General features: G+C 33.6%; 1 protein-coding gene across 5 annotated transcripts in view; it reads right to left on the reverse strand.

Moving 5' to 3' along the window:
- Window positions 1–22,781, reverse strand: part of LOC126743900 (intersectin-1) — a 133,104-nt gene that overhangs the window by 42,743 nt on the left and 67,580 nt on the right. For 4 of the 5 annotated variants that reach the window (XM_050451194.1, XM_050451177.1, XM_050451170.1 and 1 more), the window contains 3 exons: window positions 19,744–19,941; window positions 19,383–19,656; window positions 12,033–12,209 (listed from right to left, as the gene is read on the reverse strand). In XM_050451194.1, coding sequence (XP_050307151.1) covers window positions 12,033–12,209; window positions 19,383–19,656; window positions 19,744–19,941 — 649 coding nt within the window. The remainder of the gene's footprint in view (window positions 1–12,032; window positions 12,210–19,382; window positions 19,657–19,743; window positions 19,942–22,781) is intronic. The other variant, XM_050451202.1, reaches the window with a different exon arrangement.

A 22,781-nucleotide genomic window follows, 5' to 3' on the forward strand; every position in this document is an offset into this window, starting at 1 on the left:
ACAAGCCACCCTCCTTTTCTTCACATTTTTATTTTTTCTGCAAAAATTTAAAGGTCTATGAACGTGAACCTTCTTTACTACATACGCTAATAAACATAATGTTATTTTTGAAACTAAAGGTCTTTTTTATTTAACATAATTAATCCGATTTCAGGATTTAAAAAATGTTTTAAAAATTAATTTTCTCAAAACTAACGTTTTGTGGCTTAGATCCTTGTTGCCCCAAGGTCTTTAATTCATCGCGCTTTTCTTTTCGCTTTTTTTAACGTTCAAAAATCGTGGGTCACATGAAGAAAAGTCAAAAAACTTATCTTTACCAGACAATGATTCATGATTTTAAAACAAAATTTACTTTAAAAACCAAGTTTAGTTAAGAAGCTTAGGACATAAATTTATTTAAACTTTTGCTTTGAAAATGATTAGTTATACCCTTAAGGATCAGCCTCTTAATCTGAAACACCCTGTATATCAATCATTAAACAATACCAAGACGTTGTCAATGTTATTTATTAAAATTGATAAAAATGATTTTTTTTTTGGTGGGCCACCTGTAATTTCGCTCTCAAAATGTCATCTTATACAGTGTCTCCCATTAAAAATATAGAGTAAAAACTATAAAATTATAGTTGTAGTCAATTTTGAAAAACACTACAATTAAACTTAAATTGGTAAATCATGAGAAACAAAACCTTTTAATAATATCAACATCGGTTTGAAATTTTTATAATCCTAAATAATTTTCTATCATAAGAGTAGTAGAAAATAGTTTAATAAAACACACTCACAACAGATTTTATAAGAGAACCTAATAGTTAGCACTACTATTACCGATTTTAAAATTTTTTAATCCGCAGTTTAGTTCACATATAAAATTAAGAAGCCTAAAAAAATTAAGAATTTTATTTTTAACTTTCAAATAATTCATTTCATCAAATAACTTTAATGTAATAGATGTTAAAAGAAACAAACGTTAAAATAAATACCTAAATTTAAAAAAAACAATAAGAAAATCATTTATTAAATACCCAAATTATACTTATATTGGCGTAGATTTAAAATCGGCTCTAGTAACTGAAAAAACCTTAAATCTCGCGTTGCTACTACTCTTTTTTGCTATTTTTTCCATGCACCGCTCGGAATATTATATCGATTGTGCCTTAAAAAGTAATAACTAGCATCTGCTCATATTTAGAGTCATTCAAACACAATATTAAAGATTACTTTAATGTTATATTATACGAACTATTTTTTTTTTGGTTCTAGTTCCTTACAACTACACAGCGTTGAATGGTAGGATGGGTGCTACTTCCTATAAAAGAAAATGGGGGCATTTTTGAACGTTTTGACTCAGCTGATTCTAATCAGTCAGTCTAGGACCGTAAAACTATTTTTTTAATGGAAAAAAGTTCATGCAGTTGTCACATAGTCAAAAATCAGTGGTTGAAATAGATGCAAAAATTTGAATTTGAAGTTTTTAAATAGTAGATGGGCACGATACACACATCTTGATATCTTGATACTAGAAATGTTAATTCAATGTCAATATTGGACTTAATTGGGGTTCTAGAAGAACGGAGAATTACTTTGACTTAAATTGTTTCCTTCTGTCATATACAAAATGTTCGTAGTTAGCAATTATATTTTACGAATTTCAAAGCTCCATTTCTCGCTTTTTTTTAATGGAACACCCTGTATATTTTTTATCCATTTAATGAAGATTTAATACATGAACGTTTTTTATTATGTAAACATATTAGCTGTCTTTAGTCGTTTTTATAATATTCACAATAATTATCCATTATAGAACCAGGAAATCTGCATTCTTAACAAAATAGGTATTTTAATACCTTTTTTGTTGCAAAGCAAAATATTTCACCCGTGTCTCTAAATAAATTTTTGACATTTTGGTGAGAATATCATTTTTGTATGTGTATTATCAGCTTAAGTATTCAGTTATTTGAATTATCGTAACTGTGTTTGTAAAAGAAATTTGGAGTTTTGTTTCAGAAATCTAATCTGAACGAAAATTGCATACTTATAAAATGCATTTTAGCAAAGACGAACTTGTTGACATGATATTTGTGTTGGGGGAATCTGAAAAGAATTGCCTCTTAGCTTCTCGAATGTATGGGGCACGCTATCCTGATAGAAGATGTCCAGAAGAAAAATCTTTTAGAAGGTTACTAGCAAGATTTGTGGAGACAGCGGGTGTTTGTTTTCCCAAGCAAGATAGAATGATGCCTGTTACTAATCAGGAGCAAGAGTTAGATGTGTTATTAACGGTAACCGAAGATCCTCACCTAAGGTCAGTCAAATATCGGAGCAGCAGTTGAAATAAGTGAAAGATCAGTGCAACGAATTTTAAAAAGAAATCATTTTCATCCATACCACATCCATGAACATCAAGCACTTTTTGATAGGGATATACAAAACCGACTTGAATTTTGTACTTGGAGCAGAAATAAATTACAAAACGACCCCACGTTTTTTAATAATTTCCTATTTACCGATGAGGAACATTTCATAAAAACGGATCAGTAAATAGACATAACTTTCATTATTATTCATCCGAAAACCCCCATTTTATGCGGCAGATCGACTACCAGCATAGGTGGTCATTAAATGTGTGGGGTGGAATTATTGGAAGCACCATTATCGGTCCCTATTTTTTTAATGGTCATCTCAATGGAGAAATGTACAGGGTCTTTCCCCATATATTGACCCCCCTACAGGAGTAATGCAAAAAGTAAAAAAAAAAATTAATACAAAACTTTTGGGGTTTTACTTTAATTTTTTGAATCCGATGTCAAATTTTTTTTTCGTTTAGAAACGTCGAATTTTGACAGATGATCAGTTTTTTCTTATGGAACACCCTGTATATGACTTCATAGTTAAAAAGAGCCGAACTTTCTGATTTCAAATATATATAGTTTAACTATGTTTTATTAAACCGTTTCGGAAATATCGGGCTCCAAACTTTGAAAAAATAATATATTGAAGATCTTGGTAAGCGCTGCATTGTTATTTTTTATTTTTTTATTTATTCATAATACGGGAAAACCCCATTAACTGTAAATTTTACAAAGCAATAATATTTACATAAACAACTTTCATAATCTAAACCTACTTAAAAAATTAATACTAAAGTAAAAAACACCTATACTACATATACTAGAAACAACCTTAATAATTTATATGCATATGTAAATGTAAATACAAAATTTTATGCACAATTATGAAGTAAGTGATCTCTTTAGATGCATTAAGGAACTTATGTTAAACACATCAATATTCGAATTATTTAACAAATTCATATACCTATCCATAGGATTGTTAATTCCATAGGATGTTCTGTGGATTGGAATGTTAAAGGTTACATTATGGCGCAACCCGTGATGAGGAACATTAAATCGTATGCGACCCAACAGATCAGGGCAATCAATAAGCCTATTAACGATCTTATATATAAAACTAGCACCAGAAATATTACGGCGTTGCGACAGTGTCGGAATAGATAATTGACTTTCAATATAAGAATAGTCATGGTTCTCAATAACAGTTAAAGTTCTATGAGCACAATATCTCAGGAATTTATGTTGAACTCTTTCTAAAGCATCGATATGAATCTGGTGGTATGGAGACCAAACTACAGAGCAGTACTCCAATATAGTTCTTACTAGGGAGCAATAAACCCTTCTTGTTGAAGAGACTGAGAAATATGAACAGTTTCTCATAACAAACCCTAGCAATTTTGATGCTTTTATAGAAATTGAATTAATATGATCAATAAATGTGAGTTTCTCATCAAAAATAACTCCTAAATCCCCAATAGATGCAACATAATTCAGTGGCTCATTATTAATGAAGTAATTGGATTGAAACCGGTTGATCCTGCGAGTGAAACTAATAACACAACATTTCCTAACATTTAAATGAAGATTGTTTTGTTCACACCAATTATTTAAGCGATCCATATCTGCTTGTAGTAATTCTTGATCCACAATACTACCAACCACCCTCCAAAATTTTAAGTCGTCTGCAAACATCAAACACTGACTATACAGGAAACAGTTAACTATATCATTAATAAATAAATTAAATAATAAGGGTGATGTATGCCCTCCCTAAGGGAGACCTGATGTTACGCTGATAGGATCAGAAAGATGTCCACCTACCCTGACCCTTTGAATACGGCCAGTTAAAGAATTTTTAATCCAACTCACAAAATCAACATGAAACCCTACGGAGATCAGTTTTGACAGAACAATTTGATGATCAATACGATCAAACGCCTTACTAAAATCGGTGTATATAGAATCAATTTGTTTATGATCCTCTAATTTATTCATAAGATCAGATTGGTAACAGATCAAGTTAGTGGCAGTAGACTTATTCTTGCAAAACCCATGCTGTGAATCTGATATTAAGCCTTTGCATAACCAAGAAAGTTGATTAGCTATAAGGCTATCAAAAAGTTTAGGTATTGAAGATTGAATGCAAATACTTCTATAATTATCTATGACATCCGGACGGCCAGCTTTAAACAATGGCACAATAAAACTCCCCCCCCAGGCAATTGGAAATGTGGATGTTTGTAAGGAAGCATTAAATAACAAAGATAAAGGAATGGCAAGAGTACATACACACTTCCTCAAGAGAAAATTCGGAATCCCATCTGGGCCTGCAGTAATCTTGTTAGGGAGTGAGCTAATACCTTCAAATATATCATATGTTAAGATCTTAGTAATGTTTAAATTTAAACCATTAGCGGGAGCATTTTGCAGCTGATTATTATCAATACCAGGAGAATAAACAGTTTGTAAAAATTCTTTAAACATGTTTGCAATATCCAAACCACTGGACGCTTGCTTGTCACCATAAAAGAGCGTATTGGGAAGGGTATAATTGGACCTCTTATCCTTGATATATTTCCAAAATGATTTAGGGTCATTCTGTAAGCCAGAATCTATCCCTTCAATATATTGTCGGAAGCACAAATCAGACATACGTTTGCATTCAGACCTAAGGCGAGAAAATTTTATATAATTTTCGTCTGTATTATCTCTCATATATAATGAATGAGCACTCCTTTTGTTCCTAGTTAACTTTCTAAGTTCAGGGGAGAACCACTTAGGAAATGAGGAAGTTCTATATTTCTTTAAAGGAATAAAATATGCAATCCCCATAGAGAGATATTCATAAAAAACGCTGATTGATAAGTTAAGATCACTATGAGATAAACACTCGTTCCAATTAATTGAGGAGAGAAAGATATTAAGCTCATTGTAGTTACCGCTTCGGAAATCATAAAAAAATTCTTCATAAGCTAGATTTGAAAAAATTGAGTTATTTGCTGTTATTGTTTGACATTTATTAAAAAACTCATTCAGATGACATTATTGTCATTTCTTGTTTGTTGACCCATAAATGTTAAAAAATGCCGTACAGTGATGAAGAAAAATGTGACATCGTCCGTATATTTTATAAAAATAATAATAACGCAAATGCAGCCAGAGAGGAATATCGTCGAACCTTTCCTTTACGTACCATTCCGGCAAAAAATTCGTTTAAAAATATAGAACGAGCATTTTGCATCAGGAAAACTCTACGAAGAAAACGTCGGACAGTTCTTGTCGATCAGAAGAAGAATTACATATTTTGCTATATTTCGAAGGTAGGTAAGTTTTTACTAATTTTTGAATACATTTAGATCTACGCTATCATGTTCGGGCCTTCGTCTCCCTCAAATTGCCCATCAAAAATGTTAAATTTCTTTTTAGAACACCCAAATCATTCCATAAAAGATGCCAGAATTTACTTTGATCGATCGGCCAAAAAGATTTATTCAACTTTAAAAAAGTATAAATATTTTGCTTATCGAATATTACCTGTTCAAACTTTAAGTGTAGAGCAAAGAAATAAACGGGTGGAATTTGAGATGCTAGTGCTAAAAGAAGAAGATAATAACTTTTTTTTTTAAAATTTGTGGACCGACGAGTGCACCTTTACAACCGCGGGCATTTACAATCGAAAAAATGTTCGCTTTTGGTCAAGAACAAACCCCCGCATAACAAGGGAAATTAAGTTTCAAGGGCGACAATCTCTACATGTATGGTGTGGAATTTTAAATGACCAGGTCATAGGACCTATTTTTTATAACGGCAACTTGACGGGAGAGAGATACCTAGAGATGTTTCATTATCAAATTGAAGCTAAACTTGAAGATCTACCCATAAGGCAATACGAGCAAATAGTTTGGCATCAAGATGGTGCCCCACCGCATAATGTGTTACCCGTTTTGAGATTTTTAAATGAAAGATATAACCTGTGGATTGGACGAACTGGGCCAATTCGTTGGCCACCAAACAGTCCAGACCTGACACCTCTTGATTCATTTCTGTGGGGTTACCTGCAAAATAAAGTTTATGAACAGAGAACTGAAAATGTCGAGGAGCTCCGCAGAAAAATTATTACCGCGATAGATGATATCAATCATCGAAAAAATCATAGACAATTTATAAGGTATACAATGCACAAAATTGAGCTGGATTATATAAACTGTATTGATAATGGTGGTGGTCATATAGAGCAGTTAATAGTTATAATTACATCTAAATTAAAGTTTAACAATTGTTAAAATAATGTATCCTTGTCAACAAAAAGATGCTAAATATCACCTTAGTAATAATAAATCTTCTGTTTTTATTGTTTCTGCTCAATTCATTTATCTTAAAAAAAAAACGCCAAATAATAACAATGCAGCGCTTACCAAGATCTTCAATATATTATTTTTTTAAAGTTTGGAGCCCGATATTTCCGAAACGGTTTAATAAAACATAGTTAAACTATATATATTTGAAATCAGAAAATTCGGCTCTTTTTAACTATGAAGTCATATACAGGGTGTTCCATAAGAAAAAACTGATCATCTGTCAAAATTTGACGTTTCTAAACGAAAAAAAAAAATTGTGACATCGGATTCAAAAATTTAAAGTAAAATCCCAAAAGTTTTGTATTAAATTTTTTTTTTACTTTTCGCATTACCTCTGTAGGGGGGGGGGGGGGAGGGTCAATATATGGGGAAAGACCCTGTACCTTCAATTTTTACAAAATGAACTGCCTAGATTACTTGCAAATGTTCCATTAATTACTAGAAACCGAATGTGGTTTCAACAGGACGGAGCTCCTCCAAATTTTTCTCGAAATGTCACTGAATATTTAAATGTAACCTTTGAAGAAGAATGGATTGGAAGGAATGGACCTATTAATTGGCCAGCCAGATCACCTGACCTAACAAAATTAGTTTTTTTTTATGGGGTTTTTTAAAAGAAATTGTTTATAGTAGAAATCCACCTACAACAGCAGTAGATATGGAGCAGAGAATACGGGATGCGTTTGCTCAACAAACTCCACAAATGCTACATGAAGTAGAAAGAAGTTTTCAGGAACGTATTAATTTATGTTTTGAACAAAACGGAGGACATATTGAACACTTAATGTAATAATAATAAAATGATAAATATTTTTAATATGCTTGTTTAATTATTATCGTGAATATTTTAAAAACGACTAAAATAGCTAATATGTTTATATAATAAAAAATGTTCATGTATTAAATCTTAATTAAATGGATAAAAAATATACAGGGTGTTCCATTTAAAAGAAACCAGAAATGGAGCTTTAAAATTCGTAAAATATGATTGCTAACTACGAACACCCTGTATATGACAGAAGGAAACAATTTAAGTCAAAGTAATTCTCCATTCTTCTAGAATCCCAATTAAGTCCAATATTGACATTGAATTAACATTTCTAGTATCAATATGAAATTAAATGATGTAATGATTTTTAGATTTTTTTATAAAAAAAATTATTGCAGTCAAACTGCGCATGACAAAGCAGCCATATTTAGCGTATACTAGGTAGTCTAAGGCGGTCTTAAAAATAAAATAAAAAGAATGGCATTCCATTTTAAAAAAATGCTGCTTATATCGCCCTACTTGTTTGAAGCCCCTGTATACTTCAAAATATTTTCCAGATATGCGCTATCAGGACCCAACATTTTTTTAAGAGGTTAGAAATTTTTAATCTTATTTTTTTTAGGCTTTATGGAAGACCGACGCACTGTTGCAGGACCCTGTATAATATCCTATGCTATAGTTTTCTATGAGTACAATTTTATTGAGGTCTATTTATTAATGGCTTTTCACGGCTTATTAATAGTTTGATAAACTGTTTTGAATGACAAAAAATTCAAAGGTTACTTATTTAAAATTAAAGGGGCTTGACCTTAACGTAAATTAATGATAGAAAATATATGAATATCAAATATTTTAAATTATTAATTAATTTTGAGAATACCCTGTTCTACCTCTCTTTTTAGCGAAGGAATCCATGTATTATTAAAATCAACCGAACAAGTAACTAAGCATTTATCTTCATTTAACATTATAAATGCACTTTCCTTTAGTTTACGTAATTTTGAAATTGGTTCCTTTGCTAAAATTGAGGAAGCATTCCAGTTTATTCTATGGTTACTGTCGAATGCATCTTGTGTAATTTTGGATTTGAAAATTAATTTTTTTTATGTAAGATTTATGTTCATTAATTCATCATCGTCATTCATTCATCATTAAGAAGATACCTTACAGAAATTGTCTACAAGGAAAGCGACCTACTTTCACTTGAACAACTTCATATATTAAGGCAACTATAAGGTTAATGCACGTTGAAGTACACCTGCTTTTCCCTTAGGTTAATATATCGGCACTAGCGGCATATACCGCAAAGCGTAAAGCGCTTTGGTGGACACTGACGTGATATAACGCGTTTGCTGTATGGCGGTTTTATAGCAGTTAGCGTCAAATGCCGACAATTTACCATGTATTTAGGGTAGGCTGTCATTCTAAAAACCCGCTGGCATATATTTAGGAGTATATGAGTAGTGCAAAAAGTTTTCTGGTTTCGGGTTATAATAGTTTATTGATGACCGCGGTCCAGTTAGCACGTGTTTATAAAAAAATAAATTAAAAAATGGACGAAAACGAACGGCAAAAACTTCTCGTACTTAACGAAGAGTGTGACAGATGAAATGTCTTCAGAACATGACCCCTTAAGCGGAGATGATGACTCGGACTACGAAGCCGATAGTGGCGAATTAAAGTGATAGTGAACTGGAAAATAAAAATTATCAAAGGGATAGACGTAAGTTTATCTATCGTATTATAATATTGTCAAATATTGAGTAAAAAAACTAGCATGTACCGAGTATTTTGTATACTTTGCCATTTAGCATCGACTTCAAGGTCTAATGATGGGGAAAAAGTAAAAACATGCCTCCCGGATCAGACGGATATTAGTTCAGACTCTGAAAATCAATGAGAAGAAGAAGAAGAAGGTAATGTACCTGTTTGATCATCCGTTATTCAGTATTCAGCATATAATATTTTTTTTTAGTTCAGACATCTGCAGAGAGGAATTCGGTATGGGAATCTACAATAAAAGATTGACTGTTGACCTTACGTTTGATGGTTCTAATAGTGGTATTAGGCAAAATATTGATAATATGACACCAATTCAAGTTTATGAACTAATATGGACCCGTGATATTATGAATTTCCTAGTAGAGAAAACGAATGAATATGGCGAGGTTTTGTCTTCAAAATAGACCAAAGAGAAGGAATGAGAGATTTAGAAATTTTCAACCCGTTAGTATGCAGGAAATGAAACAGTTTTTTGGTTTATGTCTTATAGATGGGCAACTGAAATGTCGTTCTGTAAGAAAGTTGTTTTCTCTGGATCCAATTTACTATCATCCAATATTTTTGGCCACAATGTCTGGCAGACGATTTGAACAGATTTTGAGATGTCTTAATTGTTCTAGTGACGACAAAAATGATACAGCCGGAAAATTAAGCCTCCTTTTAAAAAAAATAATAAAAAACAGCCAAGATTTATTCCGCGTGTATATAAAAATTAAAAAAACAAGGTATGGGATAAAATTCTACGAACTTTGTTCTAGTGATGGTTACATCCTTAATATTGAAATGTACAAAGGAAAAACAAATCGCGATGTTGTAGGATCATCCAAAATAGATTCCCTAGTTTTACGCCTAATGGAACCTTATTTAAATAAAGGGCACCACGTATATATGGATAATTTTTATAATAGCGTCACTTTATCCAACAAGCTGCTAGTTCAAAAGACACACTCAACTGGAACATTAAGGAGTAACAGGGCTGGTAACCCCAAAGAAGTAACTACAGCAAAACTACGACGTGGTGATCATATCTGGCGTCGTTCAATTAATGATGTTTATGTTTCAAAGTGGAAAGACAAACGTGAAGTCTTAGCCATTACAACCGCTTATACCCCACAGGTGGTGGAATCCGAAAATAGATATGGGAAAAAGACTGCAAAACCATTAAAAATAGTGCAATATAATAAATAACCACATGTCTGGAATAGACGGATCGGATCAAATGATCAGTTATTATTCCTGCCCTAAAAAAACTGTAAGATGGTATAAAAAAGTAATATTTCACTTTCTTGATATTGCATTGTGGAATGCATTTTATATCTATAGACATAAGTTAGAAAAAAAGCCATCATATGCAACATTCCGGGAAAGTGTAATTAGAGAGCTACTAGGAAAAGCAGGAAAAACGGATGGCAGAGAGTTTGTAGCGGCAGTACCTGTAAAGACTAAAAAAAGAGCATCCAGGCGAGACGACAAAAATAATCATATTCTTGAGGCGATCCCCATTCCCAAAAACTAAATCAAAAAGGAAGGGTAAATTTTATAAGAGATGCAGACAATGTTCCATGCAGTGTAACACCTGTGTTGGAAATCCTCCACTATGTGTCGGTAATTGCTTCGACAACTGGCTTAAATAGGCGTTGTTTCTCAAATTTCAATTTCAAATAATTTTTTGGGCCGTTTTAAGCACATTTATTGCTTTCGATGTGACATGACGTCATATGACCCGTAAGTTTTTTTGATTTAGGCGAAAATACCAGCACTAATTAAGATATTTAATATAACTTTCGTTATTCTAGTTAAAAAAGTAACGAAGATATCAATGTGTGTTTTTGAGGTCGTACCGGATTTTCTCGTGTACGTTTTTGCAATACGCATCTGACGTCATATGACGCTAGTGTCCTTCAACGTGTTAAATCATCATTTCATAAAAAACAAATTAATCATGGGCTAAATACCAGAATGGCTGCACAAAATCTTGTAATCTTACAAAATCCTAAACATACCCTATGTTAGGAAAACATGTACTATGTAGGACCTAAGCTCTATCATATGTTGCCAATGACATTAGATCTAGTCCATACTATAAGGTAAAAAAAGGCATAAATAGGAGAGTAATAGAAGTGTGTTATCTCATTTAATTTACAATGATTTAGATTTTAGAATAATACCATCATATATGTATAATCAGTGTTTCTCTTAATATATGTATTTTTTTTTCCGGGAACATTGGTAATAAATAATAATATTGTTTGACGAGGAATGAATATATATATTTTTTACTTTGTTATTGTTGTCAAAACTAATTATTAAGGATGCACATACAGTATTTTAAATACCATAGTGCATCTATAAAAAAAAGAGGCATTGGCAGTATGATTATCTTTTTGTTATTGGTTAGGTAAGTTTATATATTATGTAATAAGTGATGTTAGCCTGTAAGAGATTACTTTCTAAATTCAATGATTTTAAGAACGTTTTTGTTATGTAGTTCATCGATAATCCCGGTAAAGTAAAAATAAGACATTTTATCTCTACCTTAATCATAACGCAAGCCCTTATAATCAAAACTATCTAATGCATAATGGGTAAATGTACAAAAATTTAAATACATAAACCTTTAGTGCTGAAATCTTGAAATTTAAATATTTCTAATAAAAGTTATTTAACACTCTATGTGACAAAACTGCATTATAAAGAAAAAAGGTCCAGACTGACGACTATTATTACTATTAAATTAATTGGGTAAATTAATTGAATAAATTCACTTACATTGACTTTGCTGAAGTGGCGCCACATAATTGCTAGGAAAGAGACCAGATACCCCGTTCAGTTCGCCTCTCCACCACGCTTCTTCTTCTCGCGCCGTCACGTTGATAATATCGTCTTTAAGGAATGATAACTCGTCCGGATTTTGGGCTGTATATGGGTATAGTGCTATCACTTTATCTGGAATTTTTTTTTAATTATTAATTTATTAGATTTATGAAAACTGGACGATACTGATAAACTTATTTAAATAGAAAAAAGGTAACGTTTTTGATTCTATATCTAGGTTCATTAAATGAGCAGTACCACATAATTTGGTGTGTTGTATACACTTTTTAAAATTAGATTCATGGAAAAATTTTTAAGAATATTACTGAAATTAAGTTATGCTTGTCTAGAGGCTACACTAAGAAATTCCCTAAAACGGCTGTAATTTCTTTTATAATGTGATAATGGTAAAGCTTCTTGCTGATGCGTAGCCTCTGGCCACGTAAAAAGTGTTTCATGTACAACTTTGAAAGTAAATTCACGGAAAAAGCGTTAAAGAATTTACTGGAATCAATTTATGCATGGACAGGAGCTACGCTGATGCTAAGTGGTATGATTATTTGTGCTATAAGAAAAGATTTTTGAATTATTATTCCTTCTACTATATGACAAAACTACACATTTACTAATACTAAAGTACAGGTCAAGTAATCCCAATTTCAAATTCACCCCAAATTCTCTCGCAAGCTTATAGAGTAATATCGTCAATGAAACTTATCAGAAGCCTTTTTAAAATTAGTAGAAATATTAAATACTTGTCCATGTCTGTTTAATAAATAAGGAATCCTAAGAATGACGAACCCGACAAAAATTCCGGGAGAATTTTGAATTACGGCACATGAATTAATGATTTGATTTCTCTAGTCATCAATATCCAGTACCGGAATCCTATACATACACCAAAGTTTTTAAATGACCCCATGTGGTAAAATCTAGTCGATTCATATCTGGTGACCGAGGTGGCCAAAAGTGAGGACCGCCTCGGCCTACCCAACGATTTGGATAAGTTATGTTTTGTCTAAATAACGACGTTCTAATAAACTAAAATGAGCAGGAGCCTCATCGTGCATAAACCACATTACTACTCTTCTAACACCTAGTAGTCCTGGAAGTATGTCTTGGAGAAAACAAGTGTATGTTTCCCGATTCAATCTCTGTAGTAGAAAATGTCGGCCAATAAGGTGGTCTCCAATGATTCAACAACTATTTTCTTTAAATGCATTTCCAACCCATACATTTAAAGAAAATTGTTGTTGGTGATGAGCTTCAACTATGGCGTGGGGATTTTCATCTGCCCAAATGTGGTTATTATGGTAGTTAATTATTGCCTCTCTGGAAAAATTAGCTTCGTCGATAAACAGAACCTGCCTTAAAAACTGAGGATTTTGCTCAATGACTCCTAACATCTAACGAGAAAATGCCTAGGAAAATCTCGTGGTAATAGATTGATCCTTTAAAATAGTCCATACCGTCATATGATTGACATGTAGCTGCAGACTTTCTAGTACTGGTGTCAGGTTGTTCATCAATTAGATTAAGTACTGCTTCTTTCAATTCCGGTGTTCTAATATCGCGTGGGCGACCACAATCATGCTTTCTTGGTTAGAAAAGTTCCAGTTTCTCGTAGTCTATATATATACTTTAAACCTTGCACGAATGTCACTGATACAAATAAGAAAAAATAGTGAGCCTCAGAAAATGCTTTTGATGCATAGAAAATGCATACCAAATATTACTAGAATATTTATAGGGGTTTCACAGATAATGTAAAAAAACATATATTTTTCTTCAATCTTTACCACCCGGTATCTCAAAAGTTAGGTCTTTTAGGACATACATTCATATAAAGTTTTTTTCGTAAAATTTACCCAAGAATCAGCCTCTGAATTTTTTCGCATCTATTTATTTACACCCTGTATATCCTTCCCCTTTATATGATTTTAGTATTCTTAATATTTAAGTTTACAATAGATAAAATAGAAGCTTCATGGTCTACTAAGGCAGACGGTACCACACACGTAATGCAACAATTACTCTTACTAAAATTTACACAAAAATAACCAATTAAAGTACTAGATAAATTAGCTATACGGGTTGGATCCTATTTTTTTTTTTTTTTTTATGGTAAACACAAGCACAAGAGGAAAGACCTATGTCACTCTTGGAGTGGTGCTTGCGCGAAGATATTTGTGGGCATTTATCTTGAATCGCTGCAGGTTGTATGCGTCGGGAAATATGTGAGGTGGAAGCCCGTTCCACAAAGAAGATGTTCTCCAGATGAATGAGTCCCGATACAGCGACGTCCTCGGGGTAGGCAGGTGGACTCGATGTGGATGAGCCGCAACTGCTAGACGCGTCCTTCTTGCCGGAACAGCCCTGGGTGGAATCAGGCCTGCCAGCTCAGAGGAGCACTTACCGTGATAATTACGGTAGAATAAACGGAGATCAGCCACCTTTCTCCTGTGCTCCAGACTATCCAGACTCTTTGTCAGTTCTGGTTTGTCGATAAGACGAATAGCTCTCTTCTGTATAGAATCTAGCAGCTTTAAACTATGCTTGGGTGCAGAGCTCCAGACATGCGAGCAATACTCGAGGGAAGGGCGTATTTGAGCCTTATAAAGAGTCAGCAGCTGTTCTAGTGTATACAGTTTTTTCGTTTCGTGAAAAGCACTCCGAGTTTTTTGGAAGCCGCCCTGGCGACCTCGGCAACGTGGTCATGCCAAGACACACTGTTGGTGACCTCGACTCCTAGAAGATGTAGTAAAGATGATTTCATTGACAATGTTTTCCCTGCCATAACCAGCTCCGGGCCACCAAGGTTAGTCTTCATCGTAAATACTGCAGTCTGCGTCTTTTAAGCGTTAAAATTGACCAAATTGTTATCGCCCCACTCCAAGATTGCTCCAATATCGTTGTTGGTTGAAGCTACTTGTTGCTGCCTAAGATTCTGAGAACTTGCGGTTGTCGTTGGTTTGGCGGACTTAAATGTGGAAATAAGTGTGCTATCGTCCGCAAAGCTGTAGATTGGATTGACAGTGCTTCCTAGCAAATCGTTGATATATACCAAGAAAAGGGTGGGGGATAGAATGCATCTTTGAGGGACTCCAGCGTTAATGTTAAATTTGTCGGAGAGGTATCCATCGACGGCTACTTGGATTGTTCGTTGTTCAAGAAAACTTTTGATCCAATTCAATAATGAGTTTTGTATGCCGATTGAGGAGAGCTTGGTTAGTAGTCTCTCATGCCACACTCTGTCAAATGCCTTGGAAATGTCAAGAGCGACTGAGCGGGATTCGCCGTGCTTCTCCATGGCCTCCGTCCACAAGTGTGTGACGTAGGCCAGAAGATCGCTGGTCGATCTAAGCTTTCGGAAGCCGTATTGATGATCGCTGATTAGTCCAGATGATTCCAGATATCTTAACAGTTGTTGGTTGACTGCTTTCTCCATAATCTTCGATATTACTGGAACTAGTGCAATCGGGGCGGTAATTGGAGGGCAACGTCTTCTTACCCTTTTTGGGTAGAGCTTGCACTCGAGCAGTTTTCCAGCTTGTTGGAAAATGGCCCTGCTTATACGATGCCGTGAACAGTCTACATAAGGGAGGAGTCAATTCGTCTGCACAACGTTTTAGTATTAGGGCTGGAATTCCATCGGGTCCAGAAGCTTTGTTGGTGTCTATGCTTTTAAGAATTTTATTTATAATTCGTTGGGGAAACGAAATTTCTCCCATCGATGAATTCACCCTTGGCAAATATGGCGGTGTTTTGCCTTGCGAGTGCAGAGTAGAATTGGACGCGAAGAGTTTACCCAGTAAGTTGGCTTTTCCCTTGCTGTTGATAGAACCATCATCTGCTGTTAGGGGTGGCAAGGCCGACTTAGCAAATCCTTGACTAACGGCTTTCGATACCGACCAGAAAGATCTTGTTCCAATTGGGCAGTTTAACAGTTTGTTTTTGATCCTGTTGTTGTGACTCTCTTTGCATTCATCAATAATTCGCTTGCAGCTATTTCTGGAGGCTAAAAAGTTCCTCCGATTTTCGATGGAAGGATGTTGACGCCATTTGCGATATGCTCCGTTTTTAGTGTTTACTGCCTTTTTGCAATTCAGGTTGAACCATTGCTTGTTGTTTGATCCGCATTTAGTAGAAAAAGGGATATAAGCTTCCATTCCTGCCAAGATCGTCTCTGTAATTTGGTTTGCACATTCTGAGATGTTATTGGTTCTAAAGCAGACTTCTTTCCAAGGGAATGAGCGATAACATTCCCGAAAATGGTTCCACTCTGCTGATTTATAGTGCCATACCTTCCGCGGCATCGGAGGATCCTGCGTTTTAACCTCCAACTGGCAAGAGACTGTTATCAATTTGTGGTCCGATGTTCCTAGGGGGGCATGTACTGATACTGTGTACGAGTCAGGGTCTGAAGCCAAGACCAGATCTAGGAGACTCGCCGTCTCGATCGGGGATTCTGGTAGGTTCCTCCACAAGCTGCGTAAGCCCGCATATGGTGGCAAATAGCTCAGCTTCTCGTCCTTCATCGTCGTTCTTGTTGCAGAAGCGCAGCCAGTTGATATTGTGAACGTTAAAATCACCCATGACGATGATTTCTGCGCTTGGGTAGCCAATTTGCAGATGGTTAATGCAATCAACCCGGTTCAAAAAGAGCCGTCTATATTGGGTGTTGCTTGGTGGTCTGTAGATACAGCAGATAAATTTCGTGGCACCACTGGCTATTATTTTGAACCACATGACGTCGAAGTCCGCATGTTCAAGCGTTTCCTCCCGCTGGCACCTCAAGTCGTTCTTGACAAATACCACCAACATTTTTAAATTAAAAGAATAAAATATTTCAAATAGGTATTGGGTATGTAGCGAATCTTTATCTATTCATATTTAGCTATTGAATCTCTCTTAGTTTTGCAATAGTCAACCGCATAAATGTGTTAAATTGGTAGAAACGACCGTTCCGTCGGTGATGAATGAGCTGAGAAGTTAAACGCCTATAAAAACTAATTTTTCATCAGATAAATATAAGATATTTATCATTAAGCAATGGCTTTGAAAGCTGCTATTAACAATTTTTAAACTGCATATCGATACCTGAAAGCAATAGTGAGATAACTTGAAATTCAATGTTTTAAGATAATCGCTTTTTTATTTTCTATAGTAGTAGTTTAATATTTATGTTGTAAATTTTTCTTTTAGTCTAATCATATCAGGTTAAGAAAGTTAATAAGTTTTATGTAAACACTGATAAAATTGTTTTGGCCGTTTAGTCTTTCTAATCTATCCGTCTAACCTCACTATTGCATTAATTTTTTTAATTTAATTTTTAGTTATCTTAAAGTGCATCAAATAAATAGAAGACTGTTGAGAAAACAAATTTATTTAAAAAAAAATATATGTTTTAATTCTTTTAACATAAATGACTCATATTCTAATGAGAACTCTCATCACTATTTTGTTCTGTACCCTCAACATTTTCCTTTTCTTTTAAATTAAGAAAAAAGTTATGATGCCTTTGGGGGATACTTCCACATTTACATAATGAAATTATTTGATGGAATTTGAGGTGGTTTATATGGTTCTAATTTAATAATCTCAAATGTGCTTTTCTACGACCCCTATACGATATTTGATGTTGGTAAAGTTTATTTCTAAAGTAAGAAACCTTATATTTTATTAGATCTGGATCATTAATATTTATCTAAATCATCTTTACATTTTGCCAAATACATTTTTCTCCATCATTATTTACATTAAAGTTTTTACCCGTTTGGTCATACACCTTTTTCCAGTCTACAAAGTCTCGAGTTCCCATTTCATTAACTGTATACAAGGGACCATCTTTTTTGGCACATCGGATAATCATGACTAACCCTGATGGGAGAAAAATGGGCCCTTGTTTAAGAAATCGTTTCTTTTTCATACAAAATATGAATTTATTTTTATTTTGGGCAATGCAATTGTCGCTGTACCTTTTTTTACGTTGACATTAATCTTTTAAATACGTATATATAACAGTTGCAATTTCTGTGGCACCTCTTTTCGCAACACTTTTATTTCATAAGTAACAAGTACCCTCCTTACACTTACTGTTATACACAGTGAAATTATAGGCATTTAATTTATTCTTATAAAAGAATGTTGAAATATTTCCATTTGGAAGTGGCATCACCGCTTGCAAATCAAAGGTAACAAGTACAATATGATACAATGTCTCCTTCTGCTAAAACCAAATTATTTTGCATCGAAATATTAAAAACGTTATCTATAATTTAATTCTATAAAATTTTTAATAAGCTTTAATACCAATAAAACAAAACCAGTAATAGAATAATTTAATTTTTTATGTGAATAATAATAAAAAAACAATTATTATATCTATTCCTTGAAAATCTTCTTGTAGTAAACTATTGGCATTTTCAGAAAACTTTGTTTTGTTTGGATTGGTTGATTTGCTAGACACAGTATTATTTTTTATAATATATTATTAGTAACAGGTGATGATAGAATAACCTTGACTAAATATCACATAAGGTACTTTTAGTGCCTAAATCTCTATTTACAAAACAAAAAATGCTCATATGTATTCATCTCACCAAGAACCAAAGCACGAAGTCGTTTTCCCCTTACACCCTTATATTTTTTGAATTATAGTCAATCGCAATAATATACGTTAAAAATCAAAATTTTACAAAAGAATTACTCACTAACAAATTAGACCGCAACAGTTATTGTTAGGTTAGAACATTGGAAAGGAACACAGAAGATACTTAATATCCCAATGAAAGTTTGCGGTTGTAGTGCTTTCATTGGGATATTAAGTATGCTACAACAGTGAGCTATTTTATATTTATCTTAGTGTAGCATTAATGTAGCTGGAGGATTATCTAAGTATCCTTGAGACATGTATAAAATCTCAATGTTGCAATAAAAGGATAGAACAACAGGTCGAAACGCAACACTGCTTTTTACGTCTTTTCAGTATCTTAAATATTTTTGTTGAGATATCTCAGTATTTCATAAAATTAATTTTTTTTTGACTTGCATTTACCATAATTAGTTTAAAATCAATTTTTTCAGATTTATCTCACTGTTGCTTTCAGGTATCGATATTTTGTTTAATTTTTACAAAAAAGAAAATAAAAAAACTACTCCTGACTTAAGGCTATTTACATGATGAACTACCAATTTATACAAAAAAAAAAGGTAAAATTTCTGAAAAAAAATTATGGTTTCTAGCAACCCGTAAAAGAACAAAAATTTCGTTAAAACCAGGGCTTTAAAGGTGGTTAGACTTACCTAAAACTACTTCTTGTTGCATCCTTGTAGTTGATACTGGGGTGGTCCTACCGCTAATTTTGCCAGAACTATTTAAAATCTTAACATAGCTAGCGGGAAACCATCCGACCTGCCTTTTTCTTCCTTTGGCTTGCAGTTCTCCCTCCCACCATCCTGAATCAGTCTTTTTTCTGATCATAATGAGCTGCCCTCTAGCGAGAGAAAGTTGTTCGGTACTAGTTGCCTGATATGGGGCAATTACTGAGGCAATTTCCGGTTTTTTACCTTTAACCACCTGGATAAGAATTGAACATATTATAATAATTTTTATTTGCTAGAGCGCGGAATTCCCACAGAGAAAAAACACATAAAAGGCACAAACCTGCGCGTTGGATGTCATAGAGGCGTCGAAAGGTTTTTCCGTGGATTTTTCATTTATCTGGGACACTTCGTTGTCGACTTGGGCGTTTGAACTGTTGTAGCTTTCCAGGGCTATGGATACGGCCGCCGCGTTTACTCCGGATGAGGCTGGCGCGGTGCTTTCGCTGGTCTGATTCGTTATTATTTGACCAACGTTGCTCTGCGCGTTTGGTTAAAGCGTTAGACATTCACAAGACACACGGACAATTGTATCTGTGCGTTTTAGGTAGAATAAATTTTATCTGGGCCAAAACAAGAGGACAACAAAAAAAGTATATATCGTCGAGAAGTCTTTCGATATGTTACATTAAAGTGCGTGTTATCGTTCACCGAATCAATAACATGGAAGAACTGGATGCTTTTAGGAACTAACTTATAACTATATAATAACTTATAACAAAAGATCGATTGCGATTATTCGAAAATGCGGTTAAAGTGTTTTCTTACAGGAGTGCTTGGGTTTTGCATGGTAGTGTATATGTGAAGTGTAAGGATAATATAGTGCATCGAATTTCCACACAGCAAGATCTAGATGACATTGTTAAAACTCAAAACTAAAAGGTACTGTAAACTCCTTAAATATTGTTTTTTTTTTTTGGATTGTTAATACATATTTTTTATTTATTATACTTAAGAGCATAGAAAGACTCGGATTTAAGAGTAATAGGTATATTACTTCTATTTATATGCTATTTTTTGTTTTGATTTTGCATTAGAAGATTTACATTTTTGTTATTTTTAGAGAATTTACTTGTGTAAAATGAAAATTGGATACCTGAATATTAGATCAGTGTTTACTAACTTTAATGATTTTAGAATTTTATTTGAGGCTCAAAACTTTGATATTTTTTTTCTCACCGAAACATGGTTATCTGAAAACGATAAATCTGATGCTTTTCAAATTCAGGGTTACAAGTTTTTACGGTGCGACCGAGTCGGTAGAGGTGGAGGTATAGCGGCTTATGTCAGGAATAATATTAAACTTCAAACTTTTTCTTTTGATTTTAACCTAAGTAAGGAACTTGAATATTTGTTTTTAAATGTTACCCTAAAGTCGCTTAGTTTGGCAGTTGGGACCTCATGATCGAAATATGAATAGTTTTATATCAGATTGTGATAATGTTTTTTCCTACTTATGTCCCATTTTTGATCAGGTCATATGTTTGGGAGATTTTAACTTTAGGAGATTTTTTTGACCTTGGCAATCCCATTGCTTCCTGTTTGCAGTCTTATAACTTGAGTCAAGTAATTAGTGAGCCAACTAGGACTACGCAATATACTAGCAGACTCCTGGATCCTATATTTTTAACCTGTCGGCAAGAATGCTAAAATATTGTAGGCCTATTCCAAAGATATCCGACCCTAAGGACTTTTCCGACCTTAGAATAGTCAGTATTTTGCCAACGTTTTCAAAAGTTTTTGAAAAATTTGTTTATAAACAAATATACCAATATGTATGTGAAAAAAATATAATTCCAAACTATCACTGTAGGTTTAGAAAAACTTATTTAACGGCGACTGCCTTAGCTACAGTAATCAGTGATATAATTGAGGCCTATGATAAAGGTGATAATGTTATTTTAGCTCTTTTAGACTTTTCAAAAGCGTTTGACACCATTGATCATAAATTATTAATAGCTAAATTAAAATATTACAGCTTTCATTATTCGCTGATTAATTTAATATCTTCCTACCTAAAACAAAAACAAAAACAAAAGTAAGGACACAAAGTCACGGTCTCATCCAATCTATATAATTTCTTAAAAAAAGCTCAAAAGCTACACGTGTTTCGCTCCTGTCGGAGCATCATCAGGCCTAGACCTACACAGATCACATTACAACTGTTAGTAGCCTTATCAACTGTTAGTTGTAATGTGATCTGTGTAGGTCTAGGCCTGATGATGCTCCGACAGGAGCGAAACACGTGTAGCTTTTGAGCTTTTTTAAGAAATTATATAGATTGGATGAGACCGTGACTTTGTGTCCTTACTTTTGTTTTTGTTTTCGTTTGGTCTCTTAGAGAAAAATGGATGATACGTTTCTATTCCTACCTAAAAGACAGGTTTCAGTGTGTCTCGTGCAATGATAGGGTGTCTGATTCTATCTCCATTTTATCTGGTGTTCCTCAGGGTAGCGTGTTGGGTCCTTTACTGTTTTTGGTATATACTTCTAGTATTTTGCAGTCAATAAAACATTGTAAACGCCAAGCCTATGCTGACGATACACAACTTTATTTTAATTTTAATTCTGCTGATGTTTTATTGGCAAATACATTAATTAATGAAGATCTAAAAATTGTAAGTGAACTCTTAGCACAACATAATTTAAATTGAATGCCTCAAAATCTTTATTACTAATTTTTGGCCCTAAAACGAAAATTGATTTTATTAGAGAGCATATTAATGGTGTAGAGATTCCTGTTGTTAAAACTGCAAGGAATTTGGGTATGTGGATGGACACTGATATAAGATTTAAAATGCATGTTTCTAAGATTACACAAAAGGCCTACCTTTCGTTAAAACTTTTATATTCCAGCAGACATATCTTAAGCCAACAACTTCGAAAGAATCTATGTGAATCACTAGTGTTGTCAAATTTTAATTACTGCGATTTTATCTATGGACCATGCTTGGATATCAACACAAAGTATAGAATCCAGAAAGTTCAAAATACTTGCGCTAGACTTATATTTGGCTTAAGAAAGTATTACCACTGTAACATCCGTTTAGAAGAATTTTTAAGTCTTTTAGAGTTTGTATTTGAAAATAGTTATTTCACTTTCAATAATATATATTACAAACAAATCTATGGTCTTGGAATGGGTAACTGTCTATCACCTATATGTTCTGATCTGATTATGTCAGAATTACAGAAATATTGTATGGGGAAAATAAAATTTAGGTTACAATTTTTTAAAAGATTCGTTGACGTCATTGCCACGTGTATTCCAAAAACTGAAATAGAAAACATAAAAAGTACATTTAACAGTTTCCACCCTAA

This window comes from Anthonomus grandis, chromosome 1 (assembly GCF_022605725.1).
Source record: "Anthonomus grandis grandis chromosome 1, icAntGran1.3, whole genome shotgun sequence".
In the NCBI taxonomy this organism is placed as follows: Eukaryota; Metazoa; Arthropoda; class Insecta; order Coleoptera; family Curculionidae; genus Anthonomus; species Anthonomus grandis.